The sequence below is a fragment of the Mytilus californianus genome, unplaced genomic scaffold (genome assembly GCF_021869535.1).
Source record: "Mytilus californianus isolate M0D057914Y unplaced genomic scaffold, xbMytCali1.0.p SCAF_3, whole genome shotgun sequence".
Classification (NCBI taxonomy): domain Eukaryota; kingdom Metazoa; phylum Mollusca; class Bivalvia; order Mytilida; family Mytilidae; genus Mytilus; species Mytilus californianus.
The window spans coordinates 128,025,139-128,044,966 of record NW_026262679.1 but is presented as its reverse complement, the minus strand read 5'-3'; the positions used below and the strand labels follow the sequence as shown (position 1 = coordinate 128,044,966).

The 19,828-nt window shown below is 31.8% G+C and overlaps 1 protein-coding gene and 1 long non-coding RNA gene across 2 annotated transcripts in view; one reads left to right on the top strand and one right to left on the bottom strand.

Annotated features, from left to right (window-relative positions):
- LOC127736169 (uncharacterized) overlaps window positions 1-19,154 on the top strand; it is a 29,950-nt gene extending 10,796 nt beyond the window's left edge. Inside the window, exons 2-3 of the long non-coding RNA XR_007998838.1 lie at window positions 16,167-16,309; window positions 18,917-19,154. This is a non-coding gene — a long non-coding RNA (uncharacterized LOC127736169). The remainder of the gene's footprint in view (window positions 1-16,166; window positions 16,310-18,916) is intronic.
- Window positions 13,307-15,040, bottom strand: LOC127736168 (uncharacterized protein KIAA1958-like). The gene is made up of 2 exons (XM_052246725.1): window positions 14,575-15,040; window positions 13,307-14,027 (listed from the first exon to the last, which is right to left on the bottom strand). Exons 1-2 carry the CDS (start codon window positions 15,006-15,008, stop codon window positions 13,553-13,555), a joined length of 909 nt encoding a protein of 302 aa, XP_052102685.1. The 5' UTR covers window positions 15,009-15,040; the 3' UTR covers window positions 13,307-13,552.
- Window positions 19,155-19,828: the final 674 nt, after the last annotated feature.

The window sequence follows — 19,828 nt, the reverse complement described above, 5'->3', positions numbered from 1 at the left end:
ATTTTACACTTAAGTCAAGAGGGATTGCTTTATTTAGCTGAAAAAGTCAATCCCTTTTGGCATGATATCCTGGTAAATTTTTCCAAGTTAAAAAATAAGCTAAAATCTGAAAACAATACTGAAATCTGGCCCAGTCCATATGGCTGAACCCAAACACAAAATGGATGGCAAGATGATTTTGAGGTTCAATTATATTGAAAATTGTATATTCTTTATTAATGATCTGATGTCAGATAATAATACATTATTCTCATATGATGAATTTAAAAAAAAGTATGATATCAATACTAATTTTGTAGAGTTTTATGGTATTTTAAGTGCGATTCCAAATAGATGGAAAAGTATAATAGAAGGTAGTTCAAAACTGGATATTATTGAAAATAAGTTAATAGACAAAGTTAAAAAGGAACCAAAATCTTGTAAATTTTTCTATAAATTATTTTTGGAGGATAATAAAGTGGTATCTTTATCTTCCCGTAATAAATTGGAAATAGATTTAAATATGCAGATTGAAGATTGGAATGCTATTTATTCCATGCCCTTCATTATAACCAGAAATTCTTCTTTACAAAATTTTCTCAATTTAAGATTGTTCATAGGATTCTACCATGTAATTCATTTTTATTGAAATGTAAATTAAAAGAAACTGAACTATGTACATTTTATTCAGAAATTAAAGAAAATATTTTTCACATTTTTTGGGAATGTAATGTAACACAAAACTTCTGGCTATCCGTTATAGATTAGATTAAAAATTATGGCATTCTCCTGCCTTTCAGTGCAAAAGAAGTAATTTTAGGTGTGTCTGAGGATTTTGTCAACAGTAAAACAGTTATTAATATTTTGTTGTTATTCAAATATTATATATACAAATGTAGATGTAAGAACATATCCCCCACACAATATGGTGGGATAGAATATTTAAAATATTGGATTAATATAGAAAAATACTCTGTATGTTTCTTAACCCCTGTACAAAAAGTAAAAATGGATCAGAAATGGTATTTGTTAGAAGCAGCTTTTATTTAATTAATTAACAAAATCAATTGTAATATTTATATTTATATTTATATCTTATTATATCTTTATGAGTTGATTGATCTTTCAAGTATTGCTTAATCTTTTATAATGTGTATCTAATACTGTAGTATGTAATTTCACATGTTTCATCATGAAAAATAAAATAATTACAAAAAAAAAACAATCATAACGTAGACTGTCATTCCGAGCAGCTGTCACAATATTCTCAGAAACTGATCAGATGCTTCCGATATGATACATTGACATTTAAACAAATAGACTTTTCAACATCTATACTGCTAACTCATACTTTATATAGGATAACTGAATTATTCACTAACTGCTGTAATTAATGCATTAATATAGTTCCCGAATATATTTGTTTAAAAAGTACTATTATTATGAAGTCAAGCAAATCATTGTCTAGTCAACGCTATATTGCAATAGATTTTCTATATGGAATAACAGCTTTGCTATTGTTGAAGACCGTGCAGTAGCTTTCAATAAATATAAATATGAGAAATGGAAGACTATGTTGTTATATCTTGTTCATGCCCATTAACAATATGTCAATTTATGACGATAATGCTACAATATTCTAATTTCACATATTCCAGATCTAATCTTGAGCGTACAACTCCAACCACTCTTCCGGATTCCACGCTAATACACTTTATAGAAACAAAAGAACTTACAAGTTAGGTTTAGAAGTAAAACTTTAAGGATTTTAACGCAAAACAACGAGTTTGGTAGTTGACCTACTGTTATAGCTAATATCTACACAAGTATAACGGTTTCTTTTTTGTCAGTTCATTTGTGGTAATCATGCAACAATTTGTTTGTACATCTTTCCCCCCACGTTCCTATGCCAATAAATAATAAAGTATTTCCGTATATGTTTTTATATGTCTCGTGTTTCATGGAGGTTTCTCTACAAGCGTATTAAAGAACATAAATACAATATAAAGTAAATTAATTGAAAGCGAACTTCAGACAATAAAACCAGAGTTTCTGACAAAAGGGAGATAATTCTAATGTAAAAATGTTCATTATTTGTTAACATTTTACCGGCAACATTTAAAATTTGTTTGCGACTCCTGATTGAATGATACAGGGTGGACTATTTTTAGTTGAAAGCTTATCCATCAAGGTTTTAAAATTAAAAGAAAAATAAAGTGATATTTAACAGAGCGTAGAAACTATATTCAATGTATTTACTATAAGGAGCCATTAGAATATGGCTTTCCCATTAAGTCCAGAAATTAAACGCTTTTTTTAAATGCATTTTATGTCAACCTTTGGCGCATGACCATACATTTTTTGTTATAATACAAAGCTGACATTTCTGGTATCAGGAACTGCCACCCTTTTTATAGTTTCTTTATTCATATGGAACACCATTGGTACCCTATGGAAAATGCATTTCTAATATGTGCGTGCTTGTAACCATTATACCTAAACATGTCAGTCAAATCTGATATTGTCACCATTATATTTATACATGTCAGTCAAGCCTGATATTGTCACCATTATACCTAAACCTGTCAGTCAAGTCTGATATTGTCACCATTATACCTATACATGTCAGCCAGGTCTGATATTGTCACCATTATACCTATACATGTCAGCCAGGTCTGATATTGTCACCATTATACCTATACATGTCAGTCAGTCAAGTCCGATATTGTCACCATTATACCTAAACCTGTCAGTCAAGTCTGATATTGTCACCATTATACCTAAACCTGTCAGTCAAGTCTGATATTGTCACCATTATACCTAAACCTGTCAGTCAAGTCTGATATTGTCACCATTATACCTAAACCTGTCAGTCAAGTCTGATATTGTCACCATTATACCTTAACCTGTCAGTCAAGTTTGATATTGTCACCATTATACATATACATGTCAGTCATGTCTGATATTGTAACCATTATACCTAAACATGTCAGTCAAATCTGATATTGTCACCATTATACCTATACATGTCAGTCAAGTCTGATATTGTCACCATTATACCTAAACCTGTCAGTCAAGTCTGATATTGTCACCATTATACCTATACCTGTCAGTCAAGTCTGATATTGTAACCTTTATACCTAAACCTGTCAGTCAAGTCTGATATTGTCACCATTATACCTATACCTGTCAGTCAAGTCTGATATTGTCACCATTATACCTAAACCTGTCAGTCAAGTCTGATATTGTCACCATTATACCTATACCCGTCAGTCATGTCTGATATTGTCACCATTATACCTATACCTGTCAGTCATGTCTGATATTGTCACCATTATACCTATACCTGTCAGTCATGTCTGATATTGTCACCATTATACCTAAACCTGCCAGTCATGTCTGATATTGTCACCATTATACATATACCTGTCAGTCATGTCTGATATTGTCACCATTATACCTAAACCTGCCAGTCATGTCTGATATTGTCACCATTATACCTAAACCTGTCAGTCATGTCTGATATTGTCACCATTATACCTAAACCTGTCAGTCATGTCTGATATTGTCACCATTATACCTATACCTGTCAGTCATGTCTGATATTGTCACCATTATACCTAAACCTGCCAGTCATGTCTGATATTGTCACCATTATACATGTCAGCCAGGTCTGATACATTGATCAAGCCCCTTTTAGTACAAGGAAACCTCTAGTAATATTCTGTTTCGTGTTTAAAGGTTTACATGACAGTAGTTCTTAGTACCTAAATTGTTTTTTTATTGATATTGTGGTGAAATTTTCTTTTCAGTACACCTATATAGCATTAACGTGTCTAATTTAATGTATTTTTATCGTTTCTTTTTATCACGAATCCCGGTATTCCTCAAGAATATTCTTGAAAAGCTTTTAAGCGTATATACTTGTCAGTCCACTGTTTAAATTATTTACAAATAATAATTTTACATTTCAATTATTCCTACTCCGGTGAAAATAAAAATAAATAATTTAAAAATCCGACGATTTCGTTATTTCTGCTGAAATTGCGAAATCGTTTTGAAATGAGTCTTCTTTATAGGAAAATCAATAATTGACAAGATGTTTTATTCCTACATCAAAGAAAAACAGGTAATATATCACCATTATCACCCAACCATGCATGTTTGAATCTTTTCAAGTTGTTGGGAAGTATTTATATGAATAGAGGAAATTAACCATAAATGTTTGCTTAGGACCAAACGAAAGATGTTTATTGTTAAGACAATGGACGATATCCACTTTTTAATTTTATTGCACTTGATGGCCATCGTAATTTTGTTCTTTGGAAGAAGGTTAATGGTGTAAAACCAGATCATCAAATTCTATGGTTTTACAGTAGATACTTGTAGGGCATATATATATATATATATATATATATATATATATATATATATAAACAAGTCTTAATTGAAAACAACGTTCAAACCTATGATTGCGTTGGATAAAAACCGCAATTTTTATACGTGTGCATGCAAAACAAATTTCTTGGTAGAGGGGTCTAAATACAGCACAAACAAAATTTTCCAAAAGACCAAAATGAGTGAAAAAGTATATTTTAACAAAACGCATTTGACTAGCAGAATAACTGATGTTCTTAAACCCTGCTGACTGCCATTGGCGATTGCCAAATAAACGGATCACAAGATGTAACAAAATAGATCTTATTATTAAATTATTACCAAACAGAAAACAATAAACTTGCGGAAAAGATGGTATACCGCAAACATGAGGTTCCAAAATTTGTACACCATATCCGGATTTCGACAATTAATGTCTCTTCAGTGATGTTAGGAATCGAAACGGTATTTGGAAGGCCATATAATTTACCTCAATTTAGGATAGACTCTTGAATTCTGAACGAGTCAAAATAGGATGAACGGATCATATAAACCCGAAGGCAAATATAATACAAGCCCAAACGAAAAAATATAAACAAGTCTAAATTGAAAACTAGTAACAAATCTTGACATAACACACTTAGTCTCTCCAAAAACAATAACAATGCTTGACATAAGTTAGTATATTGACCTGCATGTTTACAAACTGTTTGGATCACCAGTGATCTCTCTCAATCTTTATACTAGATTAAAATGTTGAAAAAAAATGTTTGATTTAAATATATATCTAACTAAAGGACTAACATGTCTTTAATGTGTGAATTTAAATTGCTGTAGTATCAACTCAGTTTTTTTGTATATTTCACTAGAAGTCTGAACAACAGTCATTTCTTTACTTCGTTTTGTCTTCGAAATAAGATTTGTATCTTTTCTACTGGTATTCATAATATCTCTAACTCTATATCAAAACAGCAGTGTTTAGCCATATGTACAGGAGTGTTTAGCCATATGTAAGCATTTGCAATTTGGTCAATATTCTGAAATGTAACATAATCTAGTTACTTAGAACCTCAAAATACACACACGAGGAACTCCGATACTTGAATGGCTGTGGAGACTGAAAGTCTTTTGATAATGTCTCAAATTAACAGTAAGGTTTTAATAAAAAAAAATAAAAATTGGCATCTAAAGAAAAGAGGAAGGCATTTTTGTTGGTCCCTTGTTATATATAAACCTAATAGAATCATAAATTAATTTACCAAAAAAAACATTCATTAATGATATATATATATAAACTCTGTCTAACGTTTATGCCTTCAGACGTTTTTGATATAATCAAAAACTGCAGAATCTGACAGCAATTTCCTTTTTTAACCTTTATTCTTTTCTCTTTGAAACTTATATATGAAAGCAATAGTGTGACTCAAAAATGTTTTGTCTTTTAAGATCTATGATGTTGAGATGTTAATGTGAGTCACATCAAGTGTCTGCTTGAGTAAGGTTTTTGCTAATGTCTAATTTCCCCAAAGACGATAGGTGATATGGTCATATATGGTCAATATAAACATGTTTTGACGTGACTTTGAAATTACAAATAACATAACTGAACCAATATTCCAAGATTGTGTTATCCTATTTATTTATTGCAAGAATTTAATTTAGTGTAATTTTTACAGGATTAAATATTTTTACTATTTTTACAATTCAGGGCCAAATAATGGCTCTAAACAACACCTCTACTAACTGAAAAATAGCATGTGTGCAAGAATAATGTATGGTTTTATTAACTGTATAGATATATTATACCTTGATATAGTGCCCTGAGATATTTTTATGTTTAGTACTATACAAGTTTCATTGTAAAGAGAACGGCTCTAATTTATTTTACATTCTTATATGCCTGGCTCAATATACATGGCATATATGACATAATACGCAGAACAATGCCAACCCTGGCATATTCTTTAAAAATGGACTGTCACAATTTTATCAATGACAAATACTTAACTAATGTGCAAAAGATCACTGACGTTATGTCATTATTTGCTTGCTGTATCAGCGTGATTGTATATTTTTTGTCATTTATGGAAATTTTATGCTTTTCCGTACAATTTTTCCTGTATATTTTAAGCTTCTGATAATAGGCTCATACCTAGCTGGTGGTGTTAAAACTGATGGTAAAATGATATGCCATGTTTTTCAAATGTATATATCAATGAAAGACATAATTTACATATGTCAATGGAAATGCCTACGACATATGTACATTTTTTGCTGCCCGACTGTTTAGGTTATTTAAAAAATATACTTAATCGGTTTTCAAGATATGTGGCAAGGAGCATATTTTAAGACTTGCAGTGCAAAATATTTTATGAATTTAAAACCTGAAAATTGACGGACAGTTACAAAATCCCGTTATTTTTTAACGATCTGCTTTATAAGGTTCCATTTTGATCTATCTCATTTGGCCTTCAAACATTACACAACATCTAAGAGGATCGTAAAAGTGTTTATAAGACCTGTCATTTAACCCTGGTACGTATCTGAGACTACTATAACACAATGTGTCATAATAGTCTCAGTACGTGTTTATCATGCAATTTTAGGCTTCATTCTCACGCTGGCAATCTTCTATTTGTTATATAGGATCAAACAGTTACGCTCTTTTGAGATTTTTTTAGGGATGCTCATTTTAAATCAATGAAAATCTATGGAATGAGAAATTTTAATGGAATATTGACATATAAAATCAGACCAACAACCAACTAAAAATAATACCATTACCTTGAAACTATCATTGACTAATAATCTTATTCACACAGACTATTTGTACCCGATACACCTTTTGACCTCAACAGATAATTCACAGGAAAGTTGGGTAAAAAGATCGATTCTCATGAATAAATTTTATGCTACTATATTTGTTTCAATGGTGGCATTGTATAATTTGGTCACTGAAAAACTGAAGAAATAAACGATAAAAACCTGTCAGTGAATAGGACCGAAATCACGAAACTTTAAAGATGAAAGAAAAAAATATTGTGAATGCGCATGAATTTGCAGTAAACACACACAATATTTTTTTGATTGATTTGTTCAAGATTTTTTTTGTAGATATCTCTCTTATTAAATGGTGTACTATATGTTTTGTACCTCACAAAATACAACATGATGAGTTTTACCCTTCAAGAATTAAACCAATTGAGTTTTACCCTTCAAGATTTTATCCAACTGAGTTTTACCCTTCAAGAATTAATCCACCTGAGTTTTATCCTTCTAGAACAAAAATAAATAATTTTACCCTTCAAGAATTAAACTTAATGAGTTTCACCCTTCAAGATTTAAATCAAATGAGTTTAAAACCTTCAAGAATTACAATCTTAGTTTTACCCTTCAAGAATTAAAACCAAATGCGTTTTACCCTTCAAGAATTAAATAAATATAATTTTGCCCTTCAAGAATTAAACCAAATGAGTTTTACCCTTCAAAAATCAAACAAAAAGCTGGAGGGATTTCTTGGAGATTGTACACTAGCAGTGATATCACCAAATGATAGTAATTGTTAAATAACAAACACAATTAGATATGCCGTTACTGTTGACTATATCTTCCAGTCATGCAAAGAAAATGCCATAGAACTATTAGTGCATACACATTGCATGCATGAGTATTTTTTATCGGGTAATCATAACATTATTTCCAAGTCAGCTTGGACATCAAAAGTAAGATTTCTACCATAAGGGAATCCCAATACTTCAGTAGTTGATCAAATATTAATAGAGTATACATATATATAAATATAATTCGTCTGGTTCAGACGTACATATATATACATATATATATATATTTGATAAGTACGTCTAAACAAGTGGCAACTCTACGACAGATCCATCCATTGGATCACCAATGAAGGTGATACACGGCTGAAAACACATATTATATTCATAATTACTCTAAATATCAGCACAACAATGTTAAATCTGCAAATTTGCGGCTGAAAACACGGCTACTTTTAAATGAACATTTGTAGTTTCAGACTAAGTGATACAGACAAATAATGAAAACAACACTATTTAAATTCCATGCGCCCGAGGCGCTTTTCTAGATTTAATTTCATCAGGAACGATCAAAGACGAATATTTAAAAAATAGGCCGTGCTTCCGCAAATTTACAAATTTAACATTGTTGTGCTGATATTTTGCTTCTGTGACACCGTGGCAACACCACCTACACCGTGTCCAGCGCCCTAGACCACTCGACCACCTAGGTTACATATAAATATAGCTCTCGGTGGTCGATATAAAGCCTTTCCTCGTCGGCTTTATCTAGGGTTGTAACGCAGTACATGATGTATAGTGGCAAGTAGATGGTATACCTGGCAGACCAGCTATTTAGTCTGTCAAGGATGATAATGTTAATTATCATGCCGCCACATCAAATTTTAATTTTATCATACACGTCTAAACATGTGACAACTTTATGACAGACATTCTCCACCAGATAACACGTGGTTATACAGGGCTAAATAAAGCCAACCGTAGTATACCGCTGTTCAACAGTCATAAATCAATTAAGCGAAAACAAATCCGGGTCACAAACCAAAACCGAGGGAAACACATCAACTATAAGAGGAAAACAACGGAACCACAGAAACACTGAACTGCAACAAAACACGCCAACATACATAGAAACGGACTATTTGATAATAACTTCCATATTCCTGACTTGGTACAGGACATTTTAAGAAAAAATGGTTGGTTGAACCTGGTTTTATGGCTAGCCAAACCTCCCGCTTATATGGCACCGTTAAAAATACCGCTAAAATGAGAACATTACGTGACAGGAATACAGTACAAATAAACGCAAGAACACTCAGGACAGAGAAACACATAAATAAATTATATAATAGTAAATTACAACATGTAAACCAAAGAATAACAACTGACACCTCCCATGAAACCGCGACTGCACACCAGGGCAGCACAAACGAATTATAAACTGTACGTCACACGAATATATCAACGCCACAAAAAGTGAAATATTTTTTGTGACGTTTATATTATCACTGGTAAATTTCTGAAAATAGAACACATGATATATATATAATTCGTCTCAAATTTAGCCCTACAATGTTAGATTTTCAAATTTGCGTTAGCAAATTTTTGTTCTTCCCTCAGCGGGATTCTTCTGTGACATCAGCAACATCGCCTGCACCGTGTCCAGGTTAGGTATAGTTTGAAATAGGAAGTTTTAACCCATTTTTTCAAAGATTTGTACGAAAGTATAACATGATTAAGTACACTAGTCGTTTTTTTAAAACGTGTTATTAATAAATAAAACAATTTTCCATTGAAGCCTTTAAAAGATATATAAATTGAATTTTTTTTATATTTTTTTTTATAAAAAGACAGTATAAAATACTCTTTTCTAATCTTTACTATGGGTCTTCAATGCTCTTCAACTTCGTACTTTATTTGGCCTTTTTAACTTTTATGAACGTGACTGATAAATCTTTAATTTGTAGAAGAAATGTACGTCTCGCGTTCAAAATTTTATTTGCTGTATAAATGATGAGTTTATTTACAACTTCTTGGTTGATGCCTCTTCTGGTGGATGTTTCCTCCCGGTGGTATCACCAGCCAAGTAGTTAGCATATCCAAGTTGACATGAATTATCATAGATATGGTTATAATTATAAATTAACTTTGCATTTTAGAAATCCTTAGGGTTTTCTATCCAAGGAACCTTTGGGAATTAGGGTCCTCAATGCTCTTCAACTTTATTATTTGTTTTTTTTATTATTTTTGTTTCGAGTGTCACTGATGAGTCTTTTGTAGACGAAACGCGCTGTTATTGTCTTTTTGATCTTTTAATGAACGTATTAAGTCGTCTACTAGATAGTCGATCCATGTAACAGTCTCGTAAATAATCATGGGAAAATCAAATTGAATTCCCGTTGTTTTACTGAATTTTAAATGGTTTCTGTCTTTGGATACAATATAATAACTGTCACATGTGGAACAGGATATGCTTATACTTCCAACAGCCTTATTTCATCGATTTCATGCTCATTCTTGTATTATTTTATGAGTTTTCAATGTATGGATTTTTCCTTCTGACCAATTCGCTTCGGAACTCTTCTCACAGCTGCTTGTCGTCGATTTTAGATTTGTTCATATATATTTCTCCTTCCTTTAAAGCTGCTACAGACTAATTATGAATAGCAAATTTCTTGAATATAATTTGAATAAGTCTATCAAACCTTCACTCATTTTTAAGCATATCGTGAAAGATTAAAGCAAGATAGTATCAACTGTTTGTTAGTTTGGTTTGATATGTTGTGTTTTGTTTACTGTTGTTTGTCTTTTATGCGTTTTTTGTTTTTTGACATGGCATTGTCAGTTTGTTTTCAACTATTAAGTTTGAATGTTCTTTTGGTATCTTCCGCCTCTCTTTTGGATAACAGATTCTTCGATAAGAATCGTGTTATCTGATTTCCGTGCGCACAGTACAGCTTCTGAAATAACCTTCATAAAATATTGTCTATAGTAATCTTTTCCTAATGGAGCTGTCATCTTTTATAAACAGTTACACACTTTATAAACCTGAAATTAACAGTAAAAATGTATGATTGAAATCACTGTTTATTAATGTATATGTTGTTCTACGGCCACAGTCTTGTCCATTCACTGTCCTGAAAACAACGTTTTCATTTCACACTTTCTCATGCGGTCAATCATAAATGCTCAAAGATTTATGAATTTGATGATGTTTAGGGATAGGACAAGACACATTTACCATCCTGCTATTGTTTGATGCGTAGTCAATGATATGACTCACATAGTTCTCGTAAACACAATTCCGAAATGTTTTTCTCGATTCTTTTAGTTTGGTAAGGTTCATGGTGCCCAGTCTGAAATTTCTATGTATTTTGTTTTGAAGATTGTTGCTGTCTTTCGTCTTATTTCTTTTCGGTCAATATTTTTTCATTTTTGTTTTCGATATGAATTTGAATGTCCCTTTGGTATATTTTGTCCTTTTTAATTTCCACATCAACTGAAAAAAACCGAGAGACCTATATTGCAGCTTAAAGGTAATGCATGCTTTTTCAGATCGTAGTTTTCTTTTTGAAAGATGTACCCTTTTCCCCTTAAAAATAGAAAATCAATAAAATCGAGACACTTTATCTTACCACTTTTCCCAAACATTCTTTTCCCCCGTCATATCAAAATGACAAAATAATTGATTATTGGAATGATATGTAAATATATCTTCTGGGACTGAAGAACTGACCACTGCAGGGAAATTTACTCAGACACCAGCTAACCAGCAAAGATATCAAAGAAGCAGTACAGGATTATACCCTTTTGAAAGTAGGAAAACCAACCAAGTATTAACAAAAATACCGAACTTCAAGGTAAATTCAAAAAGGGTAAGTCCATAAATACTGACAAAATCAAACATGAGATTTTAACAACCAACGGACGAGTCATAATCCTGACTTGGTACAGGCATTTCTCGAAGAAAATGATGCGTATATCCTGTTTTCATATCTAGCTGCCCCTCCCCCAACTTGTCCCAAGGAATGAACCCAATAATAGTAATATACTGCGGTTTTCTTTCTTATTTTCAATTATCAATTTGACATCTAACTATAGTGAATAAATATTATCTGAAACAAACATTTTGTCTAGAGACATATGTTTCATCATGCAACATTTGTCAGCATTGTATCGATTGTCAGAAACTGTTTAAAAAGCTGTTATCAAATAAACAAAAATTCATCTTTAACATATACTACTAGTTTTCAAAATTTCCAGTTCAAAAAATAATAAGAATCTAACGTCCTCTTATATTTGATGCGTTTCCCTCAGTTTTAGTTTGTAACCCGGATGTGTTTTTATCTCTATCGATTTATGAGTTTCGAACATCGGTATACTACTGTTGCCTTTATTAAACAACCTCACGCAAATCTGGCCTTAGATGTTATGATCTTTTTGGTGATCTTGCTCTTAACGTTGCAACATATGTACGCACCGCTCGCTTTCAAATGTTTAGGTTTGAGCGTACGTGCTGAATGTTAATCCAGGAAAGCGCTTCGGATTAATGGAATTTATAAAGTGTTTATTTGATTTTCTAGCTCCAGGTGGACTAAGTTCCCGAGGGTATCATCTGCTCAATAGTCAGTGCTTCGGTACCGACATAATTTAAATATATACTTACTCAAACTTTCCGGTTCATAAATTAAGAAATTATTAAGAAACTAATGTTCATACTCCCTCAGGCAGTTGACCTTGGGTGAATTTGGCTCCTTTTGTATAGGAACGTTTTTGCCATAAACGTTGCAGCCTACTAGTATTCACGAATCACTGGCTTTTAAATATTTAGGTTCAAGCGTTAATTATGAAGGTAAGTCATTAAAAGTGCTTCTAACGCACGTTAGAACATAGTAAAGTGCTTTCAACCAATGAAATGCAAGACTTTTCATCCTCTTAATGGTGAAGAATGACACGAAACATGTTCTTAGTAGCTAATTACCTTATTGTTCTGTAAAATATACAAATGACCATTGACTGTAGCAAAAATTGCCTTGGGACATTAGGTCAGGAAAAAGTGTTGAAAGAAGATTTTATCACCTTTGGCTCTTTGAATAGACATTAATTATTTGTATAAATATAAACAACGATGAATAAATTTTTAGTACACAATAAGTTCAAATTTCCAAACAATATCTTTTTCCATTTTTGATAATTACAACTTTGTTGATTGAATTTGGCACATTTATTGTCATTGTATTGTCATTATTTTCTTTGTTTACACCTTCATTTTGATCATTCTTGTGAACAGACAACTCAATTTCCTTCTTTATGTACTTATTTACGGACGGCGGCTGTAATGCCTTGCTTACATTCTCCTGTAATGCTTCCAATGGACGCTTATATGTATCATCGGTGACCACTCCTGGACTTAACAGTTGAATCAGTAAATCCTGCATTAAAGAGCGCAGTACAGCATGTGACTTTTCCAGAATGATTAGAAATATTTCGATCTGTCATAGAAATTCCAGCAGCCTTGAATAATTCCTTCATTTTACAAGATAAAGTGTTTATTCCTATAGGCTGCACACTGAATCGGATTGATCCATTTGAAGCTTTATGGGGTAGAGGCTTACGGTAAAACCTACCCTCACGTGGAATTAACGATAAGTATTTTCAAAAATCTTTACTAGGCATCTAGGATTCGTTGGATCACTTTTCTGCGTTATACGTTTAACATCAATATTTCTATTGTTAAGCCTACCTTGTACATTTTTGCATAGCCTCCCGGTATAATGCAGTAACTTTCTACCATTCGTATCAACGGAAATGCGATATTGACTAGCGTCAAGTTCTTTATGTTCGTCAAGAGCACGAAACCCAAAGAGTTTGCAATTATAGAAAAACACAATGTTTGTTAGGCCAGTTGCCGTGTCACAATTGAATACCCCACTATCCCACATGGTTTCCTCGTCCGATATCAATATAGGGTCTGCTCTTTTTACATCAGTGCCAATACCACTATTTATTAGTTCTTTCATCCTACTATCTAGGCATTTTCGGAAAAACGAAAATGGAACGGAATCTTTTTGAAATAGGTTTATATCATTTCTGTTGCAGTCTGTTCTCAGATACCTACAAAAATATGCGGATTTATAATTCTTGTAGCTATATAATACATCGTAAGCATTATTTGTCTTTTTTTCTTGTAATGTGTGGTTACTTTCATAATTAAAATTTCATCATATCTCATTTATTTATTGAAAAACAGTAAAATCAATATATATGCATATTCCGGACGAAAACATGTTTGAATCATTGAAAGTACTTTATGCTGGAAAATTTTCTGTCTTGTGTTTCTTGTGTTGTGTGGTTACAGTCACACTTAGAAATACGCTATATCTCATTCATTTATTGACAAATAGTAAAATTAATATAAAAGACAAAAAAATTAGAAAAATTAATAAAGAAAAGTACCAATTTGAGTTAAACAAGTTTAGAATTTGTTTTTAAAACATCCTAATTATGCACTTAATTAAATATAAACATCAGGAGTCTACGGCTAAAACATAACAAACAGGGTGGTATCTATATAAAAAAGTAGGAAGTTGGTGCATCTCAACAGTTGCCCCCCCCCCCCCCCATTTCCACCCACCATTGAAATTTAAAAATTTAAGCATACCTTTGAATGCCTGATGCAATCTGGACCAATGAGTTGGGTGGATAAGGGCTGCTATCCATGCGTCTACATTCTTGAATAAAGTGTGCCATCCAATAGTTTAAAAGTTCATTTGAAAGGCAATTCGGATCACTGGGTATTGAAGCAACACCGTCAGCAAATGTCTCTCTACACAAATTTCTTTCTAAAGTCCAAGCAACCCAGACTCCTAAAGCCCACTTGTTGTTGTTTTTAGTCTTCTTAGGGATAGCCTTAAGAATTTTTTCTTGTAAATCCGAATCGGACATTGGAGCCGAAAATCGACGGGTGGCAGCAGCATCACACATGACAGGCTCGGTTTCAATTTTCACTAAATCCTGGGTAGGTAAAAGCATGAGATCAAATTCGGACACTTCTTCAAGCAATTCAAAACTACCAATTCCATCATGTTTATTCATTGTACGGTTTCAGAGATGAAATACAGAATAAAATACAAACTTTTTATAGTGGAAAAAAGGACTCACCAATCAGTCGTGCAAGACTGTTACAATATATATATATATAGCTAGAGGGGTCATTTGTTGTAACTTATATTTGAGAACTATATTCATTCATACCATTTAAAGGACATTTAATTAAACAATAATAGAGTCTATATGTTCTAAGTTTGTAAGAGAATGATAATCCCTATCTTCATGATAAGTACTCGCTATCGCTCGTACTTATTCATGAAGACAGGGATTATCATTCTCTTACATATACAAAGTTGTCTAGTGTTAATTTCATAAAGTACCAAAATAAGAAAATGAAAAAAAATAATCAAATGTCAAACAAGCAAATATATCAATGCAATATGCAAATTAGTTTACAAACTACTTAGGTTGAATCAATAAATAGAGCATGCATGAACAAACATAATTATATCAACAGTTCATGTGATTAAAGTTCATAGAAATTTTATTTGCTGGAATTCAAACAAGATTCAATGCTACAACTTTACATGAAAAATGACCAATTTTTGTATTATTAGTCCTTAAATACCCAAAATACATTTCCGCAATACACATTGGTTAGTATATTTTTTAAGATAAAAGTTGATAGCTATAAGAAAGCTTTGATTCCAAAGATACATTCCAAACGAAATTGTCTAGATCCTTTCAAAATTTAACTTGTTCTTAAACGGAGGAAATATCAAAGGTCGATCAAAAACCATAAGTGAAAAAAAAAAAAGACAGACACCACCATGACAAAAAAATCGGAACGCACAAACTGTTCATTTAAATCTACACAGAGTACTAAAAATTTAGTTAGCAAACCAACTGGTGATGAAATATGGTCATGAATATCATTACACTCATGATATTGTCCACAGTCCGTTCGCCAACATCACATTCTTAAAAAAGTAACGAGCTGATCAAAGTCTATAGACCTTATGTGTTTGCTAAAATATAACATAAACGTTACCAAATTTATTGCATCAGAAACGCATTTCGACAATTAAAATAAGTTCAGTGATACTCAGCGACAAGATATTTGAAAATCCAAAACTTAATACAAACGACCTAAAGTATATCCAAATTTCAATGAATGAACCACTATCCGTACTTTCATTTCAGTACTTCGCTAGTGGGCTGGTGATACCCTCGTGGACAAATAGACCACCAACCGAGGTAGTGAGTCAGTTGTGGTTATAAATAAAGCAAACATATTGTTGTAGACCTGTTATTTGGACAATAGTTGGCTGATTGCAGGATAAAAGGTAATAGGTTTACAGTGAGTTATGTAATTTTAAGCAAAGCTAGATGAGGTATAACATAAGACAAATTTCATAAATATTGTTTTTGTTTTTGTAACAAGAAAGGAACATTTGATTAAAAAAAAGTAAAATAACAAATATACAGAGGAAAGTCCTTTATCAAATGGCAAAATCAAAAGCTCAAACACATCAAACGAATGGAAAACAACTGTCATATTCATGACTTGGTACAGGCATTTTCTTATGTAGAAAATGGTGGATTAAACCATGTTCTATAAACAAGAAGGGTACAGTTTACCTAAAGTTTCAAAATATTTATTGTGCTTCTTAGAGTAAACATCATTGTAATACTATCAAGTTCATTTAAAAAAGATTTTAAAAACAATTCTTGTATTAAGATTGCTCTGGTTTTAAGCATACATTTTTTACTTTTATTCAATTAACTATCAGAATGGATAAGATTACGTCTCTAATATTTTCAGTCTATTCGTTGTCACATACTATCATTCCTAATTTAAACACAAAGGAAAATATCATTCATAAACATAAATATCATACAAGATGTGTGTCATAAATGCCATCAGATTTACGTAACAAATAAAAGTATATTTCTTTAGTCAGTAAGCCACGCCTATTTGCATTTTATATTGCATTCATCAATAGAAATACAAACATATTCACAGGTCGTCTGCTATCTGCAAATAAAAAAAAAATGCCTATAATAACTGAATACAAGGAAATATTGATCTAACATAACAAAACCATTATTATTAGTCGAATAATTGAAATATTTACATGCACTTAAAAATGACGTAATGTGCGTTGTCCATTCATAGTAAATTAAATGCAAAATAAGAAAAAAAAAAAAAAAACTAAAATAATGTTATCAATGTATACTAATAAACAGAATGATACTTATGTATGGTAATTTGAATAAAAACTAACAATATGAAAATAATGTGTTAGCATGTCTTAGTTGTTAATTTTTCAGTGTTCTGTGGCACTACAAATTAACTTGTTCCATAAACATTTTGAAAAATAGCAACCCAATTTTTATTTTCTATTTGAATTTGGGCTTTGAACTAGCTTTTTAGAACTGCTTTAACTATTAGATAAGAACTTTGTGCGTATTTTGCCATTCTTTAAAATGTTTTTGGGCGTAGAACCATTTTGAAGAACTGATTTTAGTTTGTTCTATAAATATTGTCCTGTTACCTGGCACTTTATAGCTTACTATTCATTTCGGGTTTTATTTATCATTGATGGCCTACGAAAACCTGTAGCTGCTCACATCATTGGTCTTTGGTGGATATTTGTCTCATGCCAGATCGCTTTACTTTTATATTGATCAATACATCAACAACAACAAAAAAATCAAAATAACTTGCTCCTTAACTTCTGACCTAACATGGCTTTGGCTATTCGGAATGGATCCTTTTCCATTCGTGGTGTGTTTGAGCTTTTGTTTTTGCCATTTGATGAAGGACTTTCACTTTTGAATTTTCCTTATAGTTCGGTATTTTTGTTACTTTATTTTTTTATAACATGCTTCAAGCTGAATATCAAATGCCGAGAAAATAAAGCTACGATAGAATGCCCATAAATACCTATGTCATATTTTTCAAATATTGAGGGAAAATCTTCTAGGAATATCAACCTTATATATTGTAGCAACAAGTGAATAATATCCACGGTCATCTGTAACACAGATATTCCATAAAGGTCAACCAAATCAAAATTTCTTTCGAACAGGTTTGAATTTTATTATTTAGAACCCTTAGTTCAGTGGCTTGCTTGTCAACACCAAGCCCTGTAACTTTGAATATTGTAACAAATGGGAGATACATACTCTGCTGATTTCTAGGTGTTGGCCAATAAATGAATGTCGATGCTTTCATTTATCTCAACTTTAATGGCAGTTTCGTGTACAGTATAGCATAAGCCTTATATGATTGAATGTGGTAACTTAATTTTTTCGACATTTTCAAATTCAGCTGGACACTCTTTGAAAAGGGCCATTTAATCCTGATCTTTTAGAACAATTCGCACATGACTTTGGCACCAAATCTGTGTAATATTGTGGGTTTTTTTTATATATAAAATATCAAGTTTCTTTTAAGAACATATATTAAAAAATCTGTTTGAATATCGGTCAATTACGGTGGCCTCTTATTTAAGTGTCAATAGTATAGAAAATGTCTGTACCAAGTCAGGAATATGACAGTTGTATTTCACTGGTTCCGTTGGTCGATAACGTTTGAATTTTGTCAGTTTTACGGACTTCCCCTTTTTGAATTTACCTTGGAGTTCGGTATTTTTGTGATAATTTTTTTTTTAAACTTTTCGTTAAACCTTTTAATGTATTTGGTAAAAGAAAATATTGTTAAATAAATATACTAGTGATTACAAGAATGTTTACTATAGTGCAACCTGCAATACAACAAATACATATTAGTACAATATTACATTACAGCCAGCCAAATAGACTTACGATACACTGTCAAATTAAAACACAATATATTTGAAAAACAATAACAACAAATCATCGACGAAAGGCAAACTTATTAGAAAACAGTTAATGTAGAAAATAATTACAAAATTTCTCTTCAGATACGATCACAGTCCAAGATAAAGTTGCTATGCATTTGTTGTTGTCAATAACAGTTCATTCAAGGCAGCATTTGCAGGAAGTTCTTTTATCTGTAGAGGATAAGCAGGATCTGAAGATTATTGCATGCTCACATTAATATTGTATTGTAATTTATTGTTATTCGGAGCGGACTTCATAAGTATGGTTTACTTGTGTCCAATCCATTTTACTTTGAGTAAATAAAATATGTTTAAACTAAATCTGAAGATATTGCAGTCAATAGTTGATTTCTAAAAACAGAGTAACGATCACAGAAAAATAGGTTGAGAAAATAAAACCAACTGTACTTTTCTCTCAAATTATTTTTTCAAGATAAGATCACTGTTTTATTTCCAAGCATAGATAGCCTTACTAGATTTATCACAACTTTATTGATTTTTTTTTAATTTTTCAATGCTTTTTAACTTCCATATTGTTTGACTTTCCAAGTGTAATGATTTGAGCGCCACTGGTAAGTTTTGTGTAAACGAAACGCGCGTCTGACATATACTAAATCATAAGCCTGGTATCTTTGATATGTTATAAAACCACTAGGTCAATGTAACTGCTTGTGATATTTCGTTCCAGAAGGCATCACCAGCCCAGTAGTCTGAGCTCCTATGCTTGCATGAAATATTTTGTAACATAAAACTTTAAAAACCATGCGACACTTTAAGGTTTTCTATCCCATGTATTTATTACCGTAGCAAGATTTGATACAGCTTTTGGAAAATTTAGCTTTTTAATGATCTTAAACATCTTAATTGTTTGGTATTTCAACGGTTTTGATTCGAGCGCCACTGATGAGTTTTGTGTCGACTAAATGCGAGTCTGTCTTTCTAAATTGTAAGTCTGATATCTTTGATGAGTTTTTATTCCTGTTTAAGTGTACG

What these genes read in the sequence shown, in the direction of transcription:
- LOC127736168 (XM_052246725.1), bottom strand. Translation starts at nt 15,008, where the DNA reads ATGAATAAACATGATGGAATTGGTAGTTTTGAATTGCTTGAAGAAGTG. An exon ending in ATTGCATCAGGCATTCAAAG is followed by an intron (nt 14,028 to 14,574) that starts GTATGCTTAAAT and finishes ATATTTTTGTAG; the next exon opens with GTATCTGAGAACAGACTGCA.